We start from the raw sequence: 19,604 nt of genomic DNA, 5'->3' as shown, positions 1-19,604 counted from the left end.
GGTCCGAAGAGACTTATCTTTTGTGAACATTTCCGCAATACCAATTCCTGATGGGATTGTTTGGGACAAAGTAATGTTTGATATATATGGTCCCACGGAAGTTATTAAAATACCATATGTGTTCATATTAGCAATTAATGATATAGTTATACCAGGCATTGTTTCTGATGATTGTGATGTGAAAACAGTAGATTCTATGATGACTGAATTACAATATTATACTGCCTTTGAGAACGAAGATGTGTACCAATTTAAAGAGAATTATGGTGATATGTTTTGCTATAATTATTATGGGCACCATTTCATACATAAAGCGAGCAGTCCCAGATCTGTTTTTAATTATACGCAATGGGAACATTGCCCGACTCCGCCACAGGGGAGTTCTAAAACATACTATGAAAAGTTTGCATATTTTTCTGGGCACAATGTGAATAATGCTGAGTCATATTATTTATAGATACCACCTACTAAAGATATACAAATATTAATGACTAATACGAAATTTATATATTCAGAATCCTTTGTTTCCCGATTATCGATAGAAGGCTATGAATATTGGCTGAAAACGATTGAATTGAAAAGTATGTGGGGAACGAAAAATTGGCAAATTAAGGGAAAGGAAGCTTTGTTAAGAGCATGCCTTATTCCAGTACAAATGATTTTTTTAAATGAAACGGTACAACAGACGAGTTGTTTAGGCTTAGGTAAAATTAAGGAATTAAGCATGCCTAGTATACTTGCCCTGCAAAATTTTATAAATGGCAAAAATATATCAATGTAACTGAAAATCAACTCAATGAATGGGTCCAGAATGGTACGTTTAATACATCACTGACACGTCCTGGCGGGTGGTTATTATGGCCAATAGATACCAATGGGTGTCATCAATGTTTTATTAACTCCTCAGGGGGCTTTAGAACGAGTAGGCCAGACCCTCGCTATATATCAACCGAACATGCGGGTATAGTAACAACACATAGTGTGGGAAAATTGTGCCAACAATGGTTAAAATCATCCTCACTAGATGCGGTTAAAGAACACAGTCTCCTGTCTAATATCACTGATTTACAAGGCTCCTTGTTAGGCCCCAGAACACCACGTAGAAAGCGTTTCCTATATGAAATATATAATGAAATTTGGAAACTGTCCCAACAAGATGCTGCTGCCCGGTTAAGGCAAATAGATCAGGAAAATCTTAAAAAGGCATTAGCTGTTGTGGATAATGGGATTAATACCTTGTCTGACCGGATATATACATAAATAATATTGTTTCTTCTGCAATAGACATTATACAAACGGATATGTCTTCTTTACACTATGGACAGAGTCAGATCAGGTCCATAATGCAGTTGGGTTGGACGCTTCAAACATTGAAGGGGAGTCGCGTTCCCTGGCAGCATGTCAGTGCAAGGGAGTTATTTTCTTCCTTTCATCTAACGCGACAACAACAGCTAATGCCTAAAAAGGAAGCGACTTATGTAATGCTTAACATCGAGAAATTAGAAAAGTTGCCTTTTTTGTGGCCAAAATACCATCTGCTGAGTGGTTTATACACTGGGTTATTAATCTGCCTATTTCAACACTTCATTTCACCTCCTGTTTAAAAAACATTACGGTAGGCAGATATGAAAAGCTGGGATATAGTTACATACATCAGGTGTGGGAGCTTCCCTTCTCGTACAAATGCTTCAGTGGCATGAAAGAAGTCTTTCTTAGCTGTAGTGATTGCAAGACTTCGGTCAGCCACTCAATGGTTTGTAAACAGCTGTCTTTGCGTGGGGCGTGTAACGCGTCTGCTGCAAACTTGGCCTGTTATCTGAAGGGAGTTCCATTCCCTTTGATTAGACATATGTTCCAGGTGCTTTCAAACGGCAGCTATGTCCTCCTCAATGGTGAAGACTGCTGTGGCATGCGGGCCGGAATAGTTTACGTTGTTTCGGTCTCTAAGGTAGTTGAGAGCTGCGGGCACGTACTTTTTCCCCCCACCAAAATTAAGGAGGTAGCTGATATTTGGCCTTGCATTGCTACTTCAAACGTGAATTTTGACAAGTTAAGCAGTCTCAAGGCTTTACTGTTTCAAAAGCATGTGGCCCTCACATCTGCACGCGAGACCTACGCACTTCAAGTGGCAAGGTCATTGGCAGAAATACAGTCCCTGTTAAATACAAACTTTCCGAGACACTTTGGTGAACTCGTGGGACGAATATTCAATGCATCCAGCACAACTGGAATTGCAAATTTTTTCAAAGCTGTTGGTTCTGGTTTCATTCAGACCTTCTCTTCTATATTCTGTTTAGTACCTTCAGCTATCCACTCAATTTTCGGTAGTATTTTCGGGGGATTTCCGATAACTTTGGCTTTATTAGCTGGCATCTTGCTCTTGCTGTTGTTCATGCGCAATGGCTGTCCCGCCACAACGAGGAGAAACAATGGTGCTCCCATCAGCGCAGCTGTGTCGTGAGCGTATGATGCAGTATTGTGGAGCAACACTCCTGGAGCAATTGGAATGTGGCTGGTCTTTGTCATTCAGACCAGTTTTGTATTGTGTGTAGCCCGTGTTTCGGTGTCTCTGGTGCTCGTTTGAACATGCACTGGAAATATGTCTCTCGCAGCAGCGCTTGACTGCAATGGATGCTGATCTATTGATGTTCTCGCTGAGGGTTCATTATTGGACATGCGCGTTGAGGTTGCGTTTGCAGCGTGAAGCTAATTATGAGTTACCCTTCCTGGAGGAAGTTGTTAACAACTCATCAATGGGCACACCACAGGATGCTGCCTTGGTTGACACTGAGGCTACGGAACACACCTGCTCCTTGATACTTCTTGGCGAGGACTTTCCGATTTTGACATCGGCCGAAGTGGAAGATCTTCTGTCCTATGTACCTAGATTGGAACTTTTCTAAATTGACATGTACTTTGAATTCGGTTATGTACCACATGCTCATATTTTAAATTGTCTCGTAGGATGCTTGTGTGTCCCTTTAACTTATCCAAATTGACTTTGCTCTTATATATCTTAGGTTGAGCTTTTTAGCAATACAATTTTAGCTTTGGCTTTGAACCACTTTCAACCGACAAGGGGAGGGTGTTGTGTAGCCATTTTAGTTATAGCTCCAAGCACGTTATTTTAACACACTAGGCCGCTGTGCACTTTAACCTAGATATATTTTATTCAGCTTCGCATTATTATTATTACAATAACCATTTTTACAGTCTTGTTTTCTTTTCTTTTATCTAACTGTTTCTGCCTAGGCCAGCACTCTGTTCTCAAGCAATACATTCTTGTTCACTCTGTGCTTCATTCAAGGCTGCAGTTCAGTACATTGCCGGTGAACGTGGTAAAAGTTTAGTCTCCAACATTCGTAGAAAATACACATCCTTACGTAGGGACATTTTCTCAGAACATTAGCTGTGTTATTATATAAACACTTCCTTGTCCCTTACACGTTAGAGGGAGATTCCAGCCAGGGAACCACAACTGTATGCTGATTGCTTTGAAACAGATGCTAACGCAGACCACAGGCCTTTGTTCAGGTATGAGGGTTGATGTCTTCCCAGGGGAACCTGAAAGGCAGAATTAGAGCTTAACATGCTGTGCTCAAATTATAACTTCGGTATGAAATAGTGTACTAGCCATAGTGCCAATATGATAGCGTTGTTTTTATGCGTCACTCTTCTCGTCACAATTTTAATACCGTCATGTTGTGTCGTTCTGGTTATTGCATTTCACGCTTTGCTAACTAAGATGCAGTTGTTTTATTAAACTCATTATTAAAACATATACTGCTTCTGATTGTCATTTATATACGAGACTGAAGTGTAAGTGAGAGAACCGTATGTGACCTGAGTGACCACGAATTCCCTGAGAAGCCTAATATGTCGTGCGCTCGGCTGCCCAATCATCACTATCCTTTGGTAGAGATGAGCCACTGCTAGTTTTTATCAGAGCAAAACCCGGATTAGAGCGACAGGTGTCATCTGCCGTGGTTTAGACTCAGTCTCCCACACTGAGGACGATTCTGCTGCTCAAAATCCAGTAGTCTCATTAGGATAATGAGAGCCTACGCGACACCCTCTCTTTTGAACATCTGGGTCCATATTACATATAATGCACACTAGGCTGGTCTGTGATACAGCACATCCTTAACATGGTATGCCAGGTACACAGCAGGTAAGTTCCCTTTATTAGAGTTATTGTGATGCTCCCAGCACAGCCGCAAACTCATGCCCACCCTGGAGACAGAGCATTAGTGAAAGGCGGACTGGATGTTTGTAGCTGACGGTCTGCCTTTCTGTTTGTACGCAGTAACCTGGCCTGCATTACAAAGGGGGTAGGGATCCCTCTGCAGGCAGGTGCAGCAAATGACTGCATCCATCTGCAGCAGGGTCTCTGGGGGGCATCTTTCAAGGTACAGTCTCTTTGTGGTGCTCAGTGGTGCACAGTCAGTGCACTTCCTGAAAGCTGCTTTGCCTCTGGCCCTGCGTTTCTAATATGGAGAAGGTGCAGAGGCAAAGCGTTCCCTCAATTGCATGGTCCACACCCTCATGCAAATGAGGGAACACCTTTTTAGGATCGGACCAGCGTTACATGTGTGGCACGATCTACATTAGAGAAGGAGCTGTGCAAGTGTCTGCAACCCCTTCTGTAATACCAAAGTAAGTATATCCTGGGATCCGAAAACCGTTGAATCTCTTCCCCCCTTAGCTCTTGGGGCACTCTGTATAACACAGCCCTTTGCACTCATTTATCAGGTCCTGCGCGCTGCATCATGAAAGGAATAAATAACTGTGTCAGCAACTCACCACTGTAATCAAATTCCTGCAGCAGTTCAATGACCTTGGCAGCATCAGTGGCTGCATCATCTTCCAGGTCAACTATTGTCTTCGTTTCTGTGGCATAGGTAATGATGGTGTACCTTGGTGTGATGTCGTAGGTTGAGATCTACAGAAGGAAGTACACATTACTGAAATGATCTGCAATTCCAAGCCTATCTGCCCAAAGTTTAAAAAAATAACTAACATAGGTGAGATTCACGTTCAGTGATTATCATGATTTTAGTTCAGCTCCATTTCCACTGATTTGCATTTTCTTAGATCCGTAAAAAAATAAGTGGTTCCTTTAATATCGCGCCGGTTCTTAACCTTTTGACTCAGGTGGACCCTCACTGGCTCATCAATAAAAGTCAAGAACCCCATCTTAAGCAGTTTCTACAATTTAGACTTCAAAACAATTCACAAAAACAGAGAAATCAAGTATACATCAAACAAATTTACAAATCATAAATTAATAGATTTTAATCATCTAGAAAAAAATACAAAAATCGAAATTAAAATTTTAATGGAGCTTTTCAAAATGTAGTTTTATCTCTAAAAGATGAAGCAATTTGCTAGACTCCTGCATATCACCTTGCCTTTTCTGCTAATGCTGCATGCTCTCTTTTTGTCAGCGCCTACCAGTGCTTGAATTGAAGCCATCAATCGTTCCTGCTGGATGCTGTACTTGTGCTGCTCCCTTAAGTCAAGCTAAGGATATGAACTTGATTTTCATCCTCTAATTTTAAATTCCTTCACATTTGTCATCCATATAACCTTTATTAATCTGCTCATAGTATTTAATTTCCTTAACAGTCATGGACCACCTGAGTAGGCGCTGTGGACCCTCTGGAGTCTGCAGACCACATGTTGATAAAAGATGTCTTGGTGAAATCACTTTACGATACGATACAATAGAATTTGTAAATCGTACAATTACCAATGGCTTTCTGGTATTGGTCACTAACAGAGTCAAAAGGATCAGCAGGGGGAGAGTTAGACATGTCATGTTTTCAGCTTTTCATGAAAGGCTTATGCAGAGCATACTAGAGGAAATTGGCCAGCAAACAATTATCTAAGTTGCTCAGATTACTCAGGAACTGAGTTGTGTGGAAGGTTTGCATAGGTGTGTGGGTTGATTATTTGCACCAGATGATTCAAGAGGTGCCTGATCTTGCTTATTAAAGCTCTTTGGAATATAAGCTATGCAATTTAGGATGAGACAAGAATTTTGGTGCCTGGCGTTAACGCAGTGGACCGAGGATATGTACAAGATTGTGATTCTTGGGTTTTCAGCAGAAAGTCACAAGTAGTATGTTCTTATTCAGTTACTCCTGTGGAATAAACTTGCTTTTGACTTTTCTGCACCGTATAAAGTTTTCGGAAGAAGACCTAAGTATGCATTTGTTTTAACTGACTATGTAAGTGACTGGAGGTTAGATTAGAAGATAATGTCAATACCCATATTGTCATAGAATAACGGATCAGCTGCAATCAGAATCAGTAAATAGAGTGTCTTAGAAATAGGTTTTAAAGGATATGTTATGGGCAATGAGGCCTGCACCACATGAGTATGGACGTATCTGCTTCTATTGAGAGGTGGAGATCCAGCATCAAAATTGAAGTATTGATGGGTTATGGGCAAAGGGATGAAGATAACTGAAAGAAAGTTGTTGATGAAAGCAATAGAGTACAACAGCAGTAAGGAGAGAAATATAAATGAAAGACAAAAGTATGTGAAACAGATCAGAAAGGATACAAAACCCTGGTCTACTTTGTAAATGTGAATCAAAGTTTTTAGCACCTGTATGTGTATGAGAGAAGTGTAAGAGAACAGACAATTGGAACTAAAGATGGTTGTGTTTGGAATTTTGACAGAGTCAGCAGGGTAGTGTAAAAAATGACTGATTGGAGTAAAGTCACACGTGGAAAGGGTGCTGCTGTACAAAAAGGAAATGAGGCATGTAAAGGTGGTACTGATGTTGGGTATTCCTACGTATTTGGAAGATTTTGTCACTATGTAATATGGAAACTGTTACTTACACAGTAACTCAATGGTTCCCAACCTGTGGTACGGGGACCCACTGGAGGTCCACAAAGCCTCCTCAGGGGGTCCGTGACTGCTCAGAAAATTAAATAATATCAACAGATTAGGTCCCCAGCTTTCAGTAATGACTCAGTGGGGGGTCCCCAGATTCCAATAATGATTCAGTGGGGTCCCCCGGTTTCCAGTAATGATCAAGTGGGGGTCCATAGAAGTCAAATGGTTTGGAACCACTGCAGTAAGCATCTGTTCGTACCGTAATGCTGTAGGTTCACATGCTTACTATAATCCTGCCATCTAATGTTTGGGACTCAGGTGTGTACAAGTTGTTTTTCACTAGCTATAGTGACTTTTCCTCTTGCTGGTAATGCACATGGTCATCGAGCCCATCGTTAGATTGTTTTCACACAAAGCGGGTGAGAATGGAATGTGTAGTATAGTGTAAGATAATGCGATTTCCATGCTGAAAGAATCAATGATAACTTACAAAAGTCACTGCAACAAACACAGGTGCCTGGGGAGGAGGGTGGGCTCCTCTGAATCTACAGCACTACATGACACAAATAGATGTTTACAGGGTAAGTAACATTTTCTGTTCGAGGCATGTGCCTTATGTCATGGTTCAACATGAAGCAACCATTTGTATGCCAACAACCACATGTTTTGGCTTTTCCTTAAATGCCACACCTTACAGTCTGTGTGTTTCTGGTGGAGGTGTGCAGTTTCAGGGTATGGTAGGGGTCCATGTTGTTATAGAGAGGATAAACATGACCTGGGTGCCTTTTCTTGCTGGTCTCCACAGTTACAGCATTAACATGGCATAATAGTGGTGGGATAGCTCAATTTGTATTCTTTATTGTATTGGGATCATTTATAAAGGATGAACAGTGGACCCAATAGCAGTGGAGATTAGAAAAACTCGAAAGGTGCTTCAACATCAAATACGTGCAATGAAGAACAAACATGTTCACAGTCAGATAGCTGTAGGAAGGGGTACAGTTTTGAATGGTAGGAAGGTTGTGAAGCAGTGAGTTTTGAGATCTTTCCTGAGCTCAACACTGAAGCAGCAAGTGTGACATGCAAAGAGAAATCAGTCAAGAGCCTTGGTCTTTCTGGAGAGGAAGCCTATTGATTTGTGTGTTGTTTGTGAGTCTTTTGGGTTTTCAGCCTGGTCAGGGAGTTGCTTGTAGTACCACGTACACCATCAAAAATGTTGAGCATAAGGGCAAAGTATTCTATTCAAGTGGCATGCCTTATAGATCATGCAACATAGTTTGAAGTGGATTCTGCCAGTAGGAGGGAGCTAATACAGAGATTTCTTGAAATTTCTTTAACTGCCAGTTTGTCAGGCCGCTGTATGACAAATGGCTTTTGATTGATGTCCTTGAAGAATCTGCTGCCTCCATCAGTGTGTAATTACAGCCAGGCCTGGACTGAAAGTACAGAGGAGGGAGGAAGAATTGATTTTGTAGTCTATAATAATATAGAACAATGTTCTTTGAGCTCCATTCTTGAAAGATAGGAAGAGACAATGAAAAACCAGTGTATTTAGTGAAGGATGAAAGGCGGTCGAAGAATCTGTCTTAGGGCCTCATTACGAGCCTGGGGGTCGGAAAAGCCGACCACCAAACTTGCGGTGAGGAGACCACTCCAGAGCTGGCGGTCTCCCTACCAGACCCATTACAAAGTTTCCACTGGGCTGACAATTCAGTGGAAACTGTGCAGCGGCATTGGTCTCAGCTCAACATGGAGCTGAGGCCAATCCCATCGCATAGGGGGAACCCCAGCACCCTCGGAATGAGGGTGCTCGGAGGGTGCTGGGCAGGGGGGGCCCTGCATTGCCCATGCCATAGGCATGGGCAGTTCTGGGTCCCCCGTGGCCCCAAGTACTGGCTTTCCACCAGCCTTTTCAAGGTGAGGTCCCCGCCATGAAAAGACTGGCAGAAAGTGGGGTTGTAATCGGCCAGGTGGCGCTGAGTTCAGCACCTCCATGGCTGGTTGTAACCCCGACCGCAGTCACTCCGTCAGGAACAATGCTAATGGCGGGACCGGCGGTCTCCTGGTGGATCTGCCCGCCAGGGATGTAATGTGGATTTGGTACAATAACCCCATTTTAAAAATTCCTAATGTTGATTTTTCAGTATTAGATTTTTCAGTGTTGCGCTAATCATTGTATCAGCATGTCTGATCTATGCCTTCCTGCTTACCAGACTTATCTTACCTTTTCTATGAGGCTGACAATACAGTCCTTGGCCTTTTCGAAGTCTTCTTTTCCAACACTTTCAGACGCATCCAGGATAAAGTAAATGTTCATGTTCCCATCTTTCTCTATATGAATTTTTCGTGTCCCTGTCCCTGTTCATAGAAGAAGAGAGAAGCACTTGCAAACTTAATAGATTTGGCAGAAGTGCTATCAGCTACATTTCGCGTAACTCCTGCAGGTCCTGGCCACTACAGTGGTACATGAAAGTTGATTTGCTACTAAGAGGACCCAGGTGGCATGCTTCCACCATTCTGCACTGTACATGTTGCTTAAAAATAGAAAGACTCTTTTCTGTCTTCGTTAAAAATCATTATACATCCTCATTCACCAAACCACAGCTTATCATCTATCTTAAAACTCTTCTTGTCCCCTAACCCTCATTTGTTACCTTCCAAATGTCGGTTTTCCATCTTTTTTTGCCTCTTACTACCTCTCCAACCACCCATTCCAGAAGCCACCTAAACAATAGTTTAAAAAAACTTTGGGCCTGTTTTAGATCTTGACGATAACTGTCCCACCGCCAGTTTTCCACTGGAAAACCTGTCCGCTACCTTGGCGGTCTGCCAGTCCGATTTAGATGTTGGCACACCCGTAGGCGAGACAGCGCCCAAGTCCACCCGACTCCACCCGACTCCACCAAGAATCTCCAGCCGCGCGACGGTAGCAATGGGAATAGGGGCTGATGGTGGCACTCCAGCCACTTGTACCGCCAAGCAGATTTGGATGTGCCTTACTGCCAAGCCAACTGTGGCATTCCGACCTCCACACTCGAATTGGTGGATTGGAGGGGAAATGTGGTTTAAACCTATCTTTTTTCCCCATTCCACTTCCGTTTCCATCTGGACACGACTGGACAAGACCTTCCGTTGCTGCTATCACTGGACCACGGAGAAAACACGACACCCCTGTCGCTGGACTTAAAGGTAGGGAACCTGCATTGGCTGTGTATGTTGTGTAGTCACCACAGATGAGCTCAGAACCACTGCAGTCATATACATGTCACAGTAATTTGTTTGAATTACTGTGCTATGCATATGTCGGGAGCACATTTGTGCGGGACATGGATGGGGACACACTGGTACCTGACACATATCACCCAAATACACAACTGTCATTTTGGTGTCAGTATTCATTGCCACATGAATGCTGGCACCACAGTGACATTATATTCACACCCGTTGACTATGTCCATGTGTGCACATCGCAAGGGGACCTGTACTTGTGGTGTTGTGCTTCCAGTTATGTATGTGAGTCATTAAGTCTGTGTGTGCGATTTGATTGGCTGGTTGAGGCAGAGGGAGTTGGAGTGGGTGATGTGGTTGTGTCTGTATGTGTGTCACTTGCATCTGGGTTCACTGTTTTTGTGTATGTTTGGCTGTATGTTGTGTTGCTCTGTGCAACATTCATGTGAGTTTTGTGTGTTTTTTGTTGCCGCAAAGTGTGTAGTTGTGCTTGTGTGTGAATGTATTTGTGTGCATGAGTGTGTAGTTGTATCAGTTGTTGTGGTTGTGTTGTGTGTGGATGCAGTGTCAATAATGTGTGTGTGTGTTGTGTCATGGATGCATGGCAATGTGTGTTTTCGGCATGTATGTGTGGTGTGGTGTTGGAATGGAAATGGATTATAGTGTGTATGTGGTATGTTGTGTATGTGTTATGCAGGGGGACGCACATGGCTATTCCATTGCCACTGCCATTGTACTATGTCCATTGGTCCAGCGACGGGCTCTCTCCATCAGCAATCCACCACCAGTACACTGCTTGCAGGACTGTAGCATCCAAATAGGGTCATCAGGAACCCGCCAGCCTGATGGCTAGGAGGAGTACTCCATTGTGGCATACTCCATCGTGGCAGTCTGCGGATCAGTCGCAAGACATCTAAATACAGTGGGCAGAACACCATCAGCTTGATGGTGTTTTCAGGTCCGCCGCTGCGGCGCATTGGCAGTAATACTGTCAAGATCTAAATCAGGCCCTAAGTAATAGAAAGTAGTGGACCTACCTTCAGCCACCTTGTCCGGATCGGCTATTTCTACAGCAGCAGATAGGGAGGAAACAAAGGATGTGGCAACTTCCTCTGCTGTGTCGAATGTGTAGAACTCTGGCGAGGAAAAGCCAGCATCTCATTAAACATGTTTTTATGCAGTGGTATGAACACAGTATGAACATAGCTGCAGAGCAAAGGAATGCAGTGCATTATTGGGGATTTGGGAGACAATGCAAAACTTTGTACAATTACAGCTCAATTGCAAGTGGTCTGTATTTCTAATGGGGCTATTAACAACAATTAACAGCCTCTGTGGGAATTTAAAAAACAGCAGTAAAACTGTGGATTCTAGGTTGCTCAAGAAGGCAAAATGTCTGGGGGAAAGGCCAACCAATAAGGACTGGTATTCTAAAATCTGTGCAAACACTCTGATTCCCACATGTTATTTCCCATTTCAATGGGGCAATTGTGTAATAGGCTGGTACTTACACAACCCAAAAGTATTGATACGCATCTGATGTAGCCTAATATAATTGTGTAAAGTAATGTGTACTACATATATGTAAACCCTCATAGACGCCATCGCACAGGGTGAGGAAAACCACATTGTTAGTCCTATACTCTGAGAAAAATTACGTCAGATGCCATAAATCCTGTTGTAGATAGTTTTGCCATTGGTAATTTTGTACACATTTGTAATTTTGCCTTTGGATATTTTATACATATTTATGATTTTGTAGAATTATTTAGCTGCATTTAGACTAAAGATTTGTTTAGATCTACACTGGCTGTTTTAGCTGTCTGCCAGGCTCTTGTAATAAAACAAAATCATTAAAAAACAGAAATATCCATACACAGTGGGACTTTAGGCCAGCTCTCTTTAGCCATTGGTCTGTTCAAGCATCATTCATATTCTGTTTTCGCCCATGAACGCATGTAGCATTGGACAATGGGTAAGTCCACGTTACCCACTGGCTCTACTGCCCAGTGAGCAGCAGAATTTTGTTTGACGTATGCCCACACCTGCCTGAAACTGAGTGGAATTTAGTTAACTGGGCATGGAAAACGGTCTCTAAGTTTTCCATTTTCTCTCTTGTTAGGTCACCTTTTTAACTTTCCTTTTTTATCTGTTTTATTTTGGACTTCCCCACAACTCACCAGACAAAGGTACCAGGCTGCTCAATGGCTGCTTATTTCATCGACAGAGTCCCACTACTTCTAAAAATGAAAGGTATTGAAATAGTTTATCATTATTTAATAGTTTCAAGATGATTACCATGTTTAGGAGCAACATGTCTTTCATCTTGGATCGGTACAGTAATGATAAGCTACACATATTTCCTTTCCAAGATGGCTGCACAGTGCTATGTTTAATTTTTACTTTTTTTTTATTTCAAGCGCAAGCCTGTTATATTTATATGACATTTTTATTTTATATTAATTTATCTTGATTTTTTAGACTTTGTGTGTGTTTTATTGGGGATGGGCGAGCGGGTGCATGCACCAATCCATGCACCCAAGAATGAGTAAAAGTATGTGTGTCATGAGGTATTTAGGGGCATATTTAAGAGCCCCTAGTGCCTCCTTGCACCATATTTGCATCATTGTTTTTTAAGCAGATGTGGCCCAACGAGGCCAATTACGCCACAGCATATTTAAAGTGGCTAACTGCTTGCATTGCGCCACTTTGTAACCCCTTGCACCACATTATGTCTGTGCCAGGCATAATGTATGCAAGGGGGGGTTCCAGCGCTAAGGGGGCCGTAAAAATGGCACAAAGGAATCTATGAGATTCCTTTGCGCCATTTTATCTGCATTTATTATTGCCTGCTAAGTGCAGGTGTTAAAATGAGGCTCCCATTGATTACAATGGGCCTCTGGGTGCTTTGCAGGATTTGCGTAATTATTTTTGACACTAATCCTGCAAAGCACCTGACTAGCATCAAAAATTATGATGCTATTTTAAATAAATGGTGGCGTTAGGGGGCACTAAGGGGTGCAGGAAAAGTGGCACTGCACTAGGTGCAGCGCCACTTTTCATAAATCTGCCCCTTAGTGTATAAACTCACCAGCGGCTGAAAAAGTACTTTCACTTACAGCCAGATATATTGGCATTGCCACTGCTTGTTTAATTGAGGTACTTATTATAACCCAGACCTATGGTAAAGGAGCATCCCATACGTAAGGTGCTGTACATACAGGATGAAGCGGAATTCCGGCACAATATCATGTCCAAAATATGGTGAAACACAAAGATCATGTCAAAAATATTGTGATGTCAAAAATATCATGGGAATATAGGAAATTAGAAATATTGTTTTAAGTCTTTAAAAACTTTTTTTAAATATAGTTGTCCATCATATTGTTTTGTAATTATTTAGGTGAGTTTTATTCATTTTTATGTTATAAGTAATTGTTAAGTAAGTTTCATTATTTTTAGTGTCATTTTGCTTTTTTTGTAATTTGGTGATACAGCTTAAGTTGTTTTCATTTTATGCAAGTTTTAATTTTTTGGGTAGGTTGTTGGGTTTGTTGGTAATAGGGTTGAAGGGATTTAATTTTTTTGTTTGTTTTAATCACTGACAAATATGTTTTTTTTATTTTAATTTGTTAACTAGATAATTAATTTTCTAAATACGTTTTTAGTTATTTAATAGATAATGTTAACAAAATTGAATTGTTTGCACATTAAGTATACTGTGTTTAATTTTTCTGTTTAACAATTACATTTGAGAGTTTTATTACATTTTTTAAATAATGTGTATTGTTATTTATTCTGTTTTTAATTTAATTTGTGCTTCCGGTTGTCAGAATTTGAGGGTAAAAAGGTGGGAAGCATTTTAAATCTATGTTTCACAGTTTTACGTGTTTTAATTTATTTCATTTTGAAAAATGAATACGTAATGTTATATTTTCATTTTGTGATTTTAGTTTTTTATATATATAAATTACATGATGTTAAAATATTTCTTTTAATTTGCTTCAGGAAATATATTTATGTTTTTATTTCCTATGTATGCAATTTATTTTCTACCAATTTAGGATAGGGAAAATAAATTCTAATCTTTTTAAAGTTAAATATTTTTCCTACTGTTGCTTACACTGGAGTGAGAATAATAGTTGTCACTCCTCGAAAAACCCAACGTTTCCCTAGTATTACTTAGGTCAAAGTGGGAATACGAAGGGGCCGATTACAAGTTTGGCAGAACACCTGTCCGCCAAACTCCGGAGAGGGTGGTCATTGCTCTGCTGATGACCTCCCCGCCAGCCCTGTTATGACTTTCCCACTGGGCTCACAGGTTCTGCCAGTCAGCCCAGAGGGAAAGTGGCTGCAGAATTGTTCCTGGCTCATAATTGAGCCAGCAGCAATGCTGCCACACGAAGGGGTCACCAGCACCCTGAAAATGCACACTGTTTGCACAGCAGGCAGTGCACATTTCGAGGGTGCTGGACAGGGGGAACCCTGCACTGCCCATACCACGTAATGTGGCAGTCGGACCGCTGCAACTGCGGCGGTCCAACCTGACCGCGGCATTGGCTGTCCGAGGACTGCCAATGTCGTAATAAGGCCAGTAATCTAAGCCCTTCAAGTTGAAGTGGAAATAGAAAATCTGACTCCAAAGTCCAACACTTTCTCTACAGTTGCTCACGTTGGAGTGGGATAGTGAACTTAACTCCTCCAAAGTCCAACACTTCTCCTACCATTGCTAAGGTTGGAGTGTGAGTGCTAAATCTGACCCCACAAAAGCCCTACACTTTCTCTACGGTTGCTGAAGGTGGAGAGGGAATAGTAACCCTCCGGTGTCCAATTCTTTCCCTAGTGTTGGTTGGGTCAGAGTGGGTTTGAAATCCAACACTTTCCCTACAGTTTCTCAGATTATCAAGGTAATCAATTTCACCTCTCCAAGTCTAATTTTTTATCTGATGTTTACATTTTAAAAGTTAGTTTAAAGTAAATATTTTTTTATGATTTATTTTTTGTAGTCATTTTTTAATAATTGTTTACGTTGTTATTGTATACATGTTTTAATTTTCTAATATTTAGTGCTTGTCAATACAATTAATATTTATTTGTGTTATTGTTAAAAAAATTTAAATAATAATTTTATTTTTAATTATCACCTCCATTCTTTTTGCAATTAATCTAAAGTATATACTTTTATTTTATGTTAGTAAGTTGTACATTTTTATATTATATTTATATCTTTTTACATGTAATATTTTTAAAGATAATGTATGTTTTAGGGTAATGTAGAGTATAATATTTCAAAATCGATATGCACTTTTTCTAACAATATCGCAGTCTTCTACATTTTTTGTCAATATTTTGACTTTACATACAAATGATATAAAATAGGTATTTGTGTTCTGAATATTTTTTGGGCAATATTATTTTGCCAATATTTTTGATGGCGATATTTCATCGGACAACCACATGAGGCACAAGTGGTTTACAAAAACCAGAATATGATTGGGTAAGTGAAGGGCGACACATTAAGAGGAAATTGCTGAACAGCACACTGCAGCTATGCTTTATGGATTGCATTGCTCTACACACATTCATTTATCCAGAATTTAATGGTTGAGCCTACACTGTAGGTGAGAAATATAGCCACTGGACCGCATCTCATTTCCAGAAAAGCCAAGCTTCCGAAATGCTGCATTCAACTGTGCCATAACTACATTTATAGCTGCAAGCACCAAAAGTTTCAGGAAGTCATTTAAAGCCCATTGGAGATGTTGTCATGCTGTGGTTCTTGCACATTCATTCATGCACATTCATTCAATACCTCCCAAAGTGGACAAACATTGCTGGGACTCTGAGTAAGTCGAAGCCCCTCACATCTAAAACTCTTCTATGACTGGCCACTAGCTGCCACAGCTGCTGTGCAGGTGTTAGGAATAGCCCTCAGCTTGACTCCCATTCTGCTTTCTGCTGTAGCTTACAAAGTCAGTTCACACCTTTGCAGCTAAAGCCAGTTCGGAATTTGTAAAGCATACTGAGAATGGAAATTGCAAAGGTTCCATAATTCACAAAGGAGGGTCTATGAAGTAAGGGTCGGCCTAGCCATCCTGAGCGCAGTTCAGCAGCTGACCCTATACTGAATATGTAATAGCCAGCTGCACGTCTGGCTCATAATATACACTGGTCCTCTGCAGAAGAAACAGATACTACAGTTCATTGTCCTTCCTTCAAGGCAGTCAGGACTTGTGCACATCGTGTGGGTTTAAGTAGGGCACGTTTATCTGACTATCTTTGCACAATGTCCAATTATGAGCAGCAGTTGCTCTCATGCTAAACATAAGGAAATGTTACTTGGGGTCTGAATACGGGTTTGGCGGTCAGAAAAACGGACTGCCAGACCCGTGGTGAGGAGACCGCCGCCGAGCTGGTGGTGTCCCCACTGGCCCGATGTTGAGTTTTTCACTAGGCTGACCAGTGGAAACTAAGGTTTCCGCCAATCAGCCCAGTGGAAAACGCACGGTGGCATTGGACTAGGCTCCAGATGCAGATGAGTACAATGCCATCACACAGGCGCCCCCCCCCAGCACCCTCAGAATGCGCACTGTCTGCACAACAGACTGTGCATAATCCGATGGTGCTGGAGAGGGGTGCCCCTGCACTGCTCACAACAGAGTTGTGGGCAGTGTAGGGGCCACCCTGTAGCCCCCTGCCCGTGTTCTCCACCAGCCTTTTCATGGCAGTTGAACTGCTTTGAAAAGGCAGGCGGAGAACATGGTAGTAATCAGCATGGCAGTGCTGACTTCAGCGTCGCCGTGGCTGATTACAACCACGACCGCCGTCATCCCGTTGGGATCCTAGATCCTGGCAGAGACGGCTGTCTTTTGGCGGCACTGACCACCAATGTTGTAATACGGCAATCGGAGCGCCACAGCCGCGGCGGTCCGACATCCACAGTGAACCTGGCAGTCTTTGGACCGCCAGACTCGTAATCAGGCCCATAGCTTGTAATACTAGTTCTGCAAATAGTCTCTCAGAATCAATACACAGTAGCAGCTTCTAGGAACATCATTTTTTTCAGGCCCTTGCATGTTCTAGTGTCTTGCATTTAATAGTCAAAACACTGGAGTTTAGATAAATAGAAGAGGCTGTATGAGGAACAAACAAAATAATATGAGCTCTCTAAATTCACAATGCCCTTACGTCGACATATAGGCTCCGACCCGCTCCATACACCACCCTCTAGGCACTCTCTCTCTTTGGAGCCGAACATCGAGAGCTCATTCCGACACTCGTAAGATACTTTGTCTTCGACCCTGTATTGGGTCCCGTACTTGATGGATCCAATCGGTTTGCCAGGGTTGGGGCAGTCACCAGCTGGGCAGATAAAACACAAGGAATCTTAAAAGTGTGTACAATATGTATGCCATATATATCACTCAATCAGTTCAAACCCACACTCTTCCTGCAGCCTGAGCACATGAAAAGGGCAGAGGAGGAACTTTTTTACAATGTTCATCATCATTAGTTCCTCATTAGAATAATTTCTTTAGAACAATATTTAAACGATAGCACAATCAAAAATAATTCAAATTCGAAATGACAGTTGAAGTCTGTTCAATTATCTGACAGCATCAGGCTGGGGGATCCCAGAGCAGCTATAGCCTTTTAAGCTATATTAAAAAAAATTGGATACAGAGTGGTTCACAGTGATAGGGCTCATCCTGTAGCCTAGCGTCCTAGTGTCTCTCATTGTTAAACTTCAAATTTCTTGAACAGTACTAATAACCATCTCTTTCATGACCTTTGAGAAAATGGACAAATGGCCCTTCTTTACCATCATATACAGGAGTACAGCAACAGTTCACTAGGCTTGCATAACGCCCCCGCCAGACTCATTCTGGATCTCCCTCGCCCTGAGCACATCTCCCAACACCTGAGGACTCTCCACTGGATACCGGTGGAGAAGCGAATCACCTTCAAGCTTCTCACCCACACATACAAGGCCATACACAACGCAGGACCAGCCTACCTGAACCACCGCGTCTCCTTCCACACCCCGTCAGATCCCTTCGCCGATGGCCCTGGCTACCGTCCCTTGCATCCGCAAAACCACCGCCGGAGGACGATCTTTTACCTACACTGCAGCGAAGAGCTGGAACAACCTCCCCCTGCACCTCAAGCAAATACCATGCCCCACCATCTTCAGGAAGAACCTCACGACGTGGCTCTTCGAATGTGGCCACTCCCCATCCCCCAGCACCTTGAGACACTCATGTGTGAGTAGCCGCGCTTTACAAATATTGATTGATTGATTGATTGATTGCATCTGCTTCAATCTTCAAGGGATAGCTGGATGCATCAATTTTCCCTAGAACTGAAATTCCATAAGGTCACTGGAAGAGCTTATAAGGACTGAGTATGAGATTTTAACATTTCTAGACATCTGCAGCTAAAGTCTGTCCAGAATTTGGAAAGCATACTGTGCTGAGAATGGCAATTGCAAAGATTCTATAATACACAAAGGAGGGGCTATGAAGTAGGGGTGCACAGTTAAGCTGCTGACCCTCTACTGAACATGTAGCAGCCAGCTGTGTGCCTGGTTCATACATATTCACTGGTGCTCTGCAGGAGAAATAGAGACTGCAAACCTCTGTCCCTCTTTCATGTTGGTCAAGTCTTGTGGGACTCTTGTGTGGGTTTCAGTGGAACATTTCTACCTGTATACCTATGAAGAGTGTTCAATTGTGAGCTGGGAAGTTGTTCACATGTTAAACATAAAACAAGTTACTTCGGGCCTAATTACGAGTGTGGCGGTCATTAGACTGGCAGACTAATGGTGGCGGTCTGGGCCCCCACTGATGTGGCGGTCCGACCTCCACATTACGACTCTGGTGGTCCAACTGCCAGGGTTCTGTCGTCTCCGCAGAGATTGGTGATCCCGACAGGCTGACAGCGGGTGCAGGTTGCAATCACCCAGGGCAGCACTGCTTATTACAACCTGCAATGAATAGGCTGGTGGAGAACAGGTGCAGGGGATCATATGGGGCCCCAGCCCTGCCCATGCCACCCACCTGCTCAGCACCCTTGCTGTGCAGACAGTGTGTATTACAAGGGTGCTGGTGTTCCCTGTGGGCGGCAGCCTTGTCACCGGCTCGATTACGAGCTGAGAACAATGCTGCCACCACTTTACTGCTGGGCTGACCTTGGTTTCTACCCATCAGCCCAGTAGGAAAGTCATAATCCGGTGGGGAGGTTGCCACTATAGTGGTGGCCACCCTGTCAGGAGTTGGTCAGACGTGTATTCCTATCCACCACAGTCGTAATCAGTGCCGCAAGCCTGTAATCCTAGTTCTGTGTCACCAGTATTCTCCCAGAGTCAATAAGCTGTAGAATATCTTCACACATATGTACCTCCCTGGAACACCATTTTTAAGAAAAGTGTTTGCAATGAAAATATGCCTAAAAGACACAACATTTTCTACTCTCCTTTTTTGGTTTGGGACAGTAAATCCAATTAGCCTGACCGTCATTCCAT

General features: G+C 42.4%; 1 protein-coding gene across 1 annotated transcript in view; it reads right to left on the bottom strand.

Annotated features, from left to right (window-relative positions):
* The window catches only part of LOC138299144 (complement factor B-like), a 212,219-nt gene that overhangs the window by 134,115 nt on the left and 58,500 nt on the right, over nt 1–19,604 (bottom strand). The window contains exons 4-7 of the mRNA XM_069237203.1: nt 17,270–17,443; nt 11,119–11,217; nt 9,078–9,211; nt 4,804–4,942 (exon numbers count right to left, since the gene is read on the bottom strand). Coding sequence (XP_069093304.1) covers nt 4,804–4,942; nt 9,078–9,211; nt 11,119–11,217; nt 17,270–17,443 — 546 coding nt within the window. The remainder of the gene's footprint in view (nt 1–4,803; nt 4,943–9,077; nt 9,212–11,118; nt 11,218–17,269; nt 17,444–19,604) is intronic.

Source organism: Pleurodeles waltl, chromosome 6 (genome assembly GCF_031143425.1).
Source record: "Pleurodeles waltl isolate 20211129_DDA chromosome 6, aPleWal1.hap1.20221129, whole genome shotgun sequence".
NCBI classification, from domain to species: Eukaryota; Metazoa; Chordata; class Amphibia; order Caudata; family Salamandridae; genus Pleurodeles; species Pleurodeles waltl.
Note: the sequence above shows the minus strand (reverse complement) of the source record. Positions and strands in the feature narration are given on the sequence as shown.